Here is a 2300-nt window from a genome sequence, read left to right on the forward strand (position 1 = left end):
GGGGTTTCACTCTTGTTGCCCAGGCTGGAGTGCAGTGGTGCAATCTCGGCTCACTGCAACCCTCTGCCTTCTGGGTTCAAGTGATTCTCCTGCCTCAGCCTCGAGAGTAGCTGGGATTACAGGCATGCACCACCACAGCTGGCTAATTTTGTGTTTTTAGTAGAGATGGGTTTCTCCATGTTGGTCAGACTATTTTTCTCTTTTAACCTATATGTGGCATTTGACATTTATTTATTTATTTACTTATCTTTTTGAGACAGAGGTCTCACTCTGTCACCCAGACTGGAGTACAGTGGCGCAATCTTGGCTCACTGCAACCTCCGACTCCCTGGTTCAAGCAATTCTCCTGTCACAGCCTTCCAAGTAGCCAGGATTACAAGCATGCACCACCACACCCAGCCGATTTTTGTATTTTTAGTAGAGACAGGGTTTCACCATGTTGGCCAGGATTGTCTCCATCTGCAGACCTTGTGATCTGCCCACCTCAGCCTCCCAAAGTGCTGGGATTACAGGCATGAGCCACCGCACCTGGCCTCACACTTTTTAGCGCTTTGAAAATGTCTCCATTCTTGGCCTTTGTTGTTATGTTATACTGTTGCTTCTCTGAACTATACACTGTTTCCTTACTTCTGGGTTCCTTAACATGCAAGTCTCAGTTTGTATCCCTTGAGTGATTTTCCATCCCTCAGAGATATCATTTACCTTTATAGCTTCATCTGTCACCTTCACGAGATTCATTTTCAAATTTCTAGGCAGGTCTTGTTTTTCCACCTCCAGAAACATATTTAACTACTGGTTAGAAATTTCAACTTGGGTATCTCATATCATTTAAAACTAAACTTAGCAAAAAAAAAGAAAGAAAGAAAACCAAATTATCTACCTAACTGACTTCCTTTTCTGACTTTCCTACCTTTATTTATGTACTTTTTATTTTTTTAATGGTGACGAGGTTTGCCATGTTGCCCAGGCTGGTCTTCACCTCCTGAGCTCAGGTGATCCACCTGCCTCAGCCTCCCGAAGTGCTGGGATTATGGGCATGAGTCCCTAAGCTCGGCTGTTTCCTACCTTTACTAATGGTTTCAACAGCTGATTTCCGGACTCAAAATGAGTTGTTATTAAACTTTTCTCCATTATCATTCATATCGTTTGTCACTAGGGCTCACTTCAAATATTACTTTTGTCTTCGTATCACTCCATACGATATTTTAAACTTCTTGAGGACAGGGACAGTATATTATGCTTCCTTTCATTTCTTGCAACACTTAACCAGTAACATATATGATATATTGAAAGACTTTAAGTTAAATGAAGTGAAGGAATCAGGGTCGCTTCTTTTTTTCTCACAGGTACTGCTAAAGTCAGACAGCCCAACAGGTGATGTTCTACTGGATGAAACTCTCAAACACATCAAAGCAACTGAACCCACAGAAACTGTCCAGACATGGATAGAGCTACTCACTGGTAAGATGACTTAAAATAATATGTGAATTTCACACTTTGTTATCTTTATCCTACCCCGAAATTTGGTAAAAGAATTACCAAAATTCATCATGCTGGATGAGATAGATATGGTTCACTATTTAATTCTAATGAGGGACAGAAAAAGCGTGGTCAATTGAAACCTAAAGTTTTCCAGAGCTTCACCTTATCTTATGTCCTCCCACCCCAAAAACTCTTTAACGGTATTCTTCACAAGAAACGTTTTTTTTTGAGACAGAGTCTCACTCTGTCGCCCAGGCTGGAACACAGTGACACAATCTCAGCTCACTGCAATTTCTGCCTCTTGGGTTCAACCAGTTCTCCCTGCCTCCTCCTAAGTAGCTGGGATAACGGATACCCACCACCACACCGGCTAATTTTTGTATTTTTACAAAATACAAAAATTTGGGGGTTTAACTATGTTGGCCAGGCTGGTGTTGAATTCCTTACCTCAAGTGATTCACATGACTTGGCCTCTCAAAGTGCTAGTATTACAGGTGTGAGCCACCGAACCTGCCCTTCCAGTGTATTTTTTTATTTCTATTATTATAAGTTTTAGCTCCAGAATTTCCTTTTGGTCCCTTTCTCTATCTCTTTATTGATATTCTCATTTTGTTTATACATCATTTTCCTGTCTTTGTCCATATTTTTATCTTTGAGCATCTTTAATACAGTTCTACCTGAGTGCGGTGGCTCTCTCCTATAATCCCAGCACTTCATAAGGCCAAGGCAGGTGGATCACCTGAGGTCATGAGTTCGAGACCAGCCTGGCCAGCATGGTGAAAGCGCATCTCTACAAAATACAAAATTTAGCTGGGTGC

The 2300-nt window shown here is 41.5% G+C and overlaps 1 protein-coding gene across 1 annotated transcript in view; it reads left to right on the forward strand.

Moving 5' to 3' along the window:
* Window positions 1–2300, forward strand: part of GOLPH3L (golgi phosphoprotein 3 like) — a 45097-nt gene that overhangs the window by 35522 nt on the left and 7275 nt on the right. Inside the window, exon 3 of the mRNA XM_037744870.1 lies at window positions 1157–1461. Coding sequence (XP_037600798.1) covers window positions 1157–1461 — 305 coding nt within the window. The remainder of the gene's footprint in view (window positions 1–1156; window positions 1462–2300) is intronic.

This window comes from Cebus imitator, unplaced genomic scaffold, assembly GCF_001604975.1.
Source record: "Cebus imitator isolate Cc_AM_T3 unplaced genomic scaffold, Cebus_imitator-1.0 Scaffold188, whole genome shotgun sequence".
NCBI classification, from domain to species: Eukaryota; Metazoa; Chordata; class Mammalia; order Primates; family Cebidae; genus Cebus; species Cebus imitator.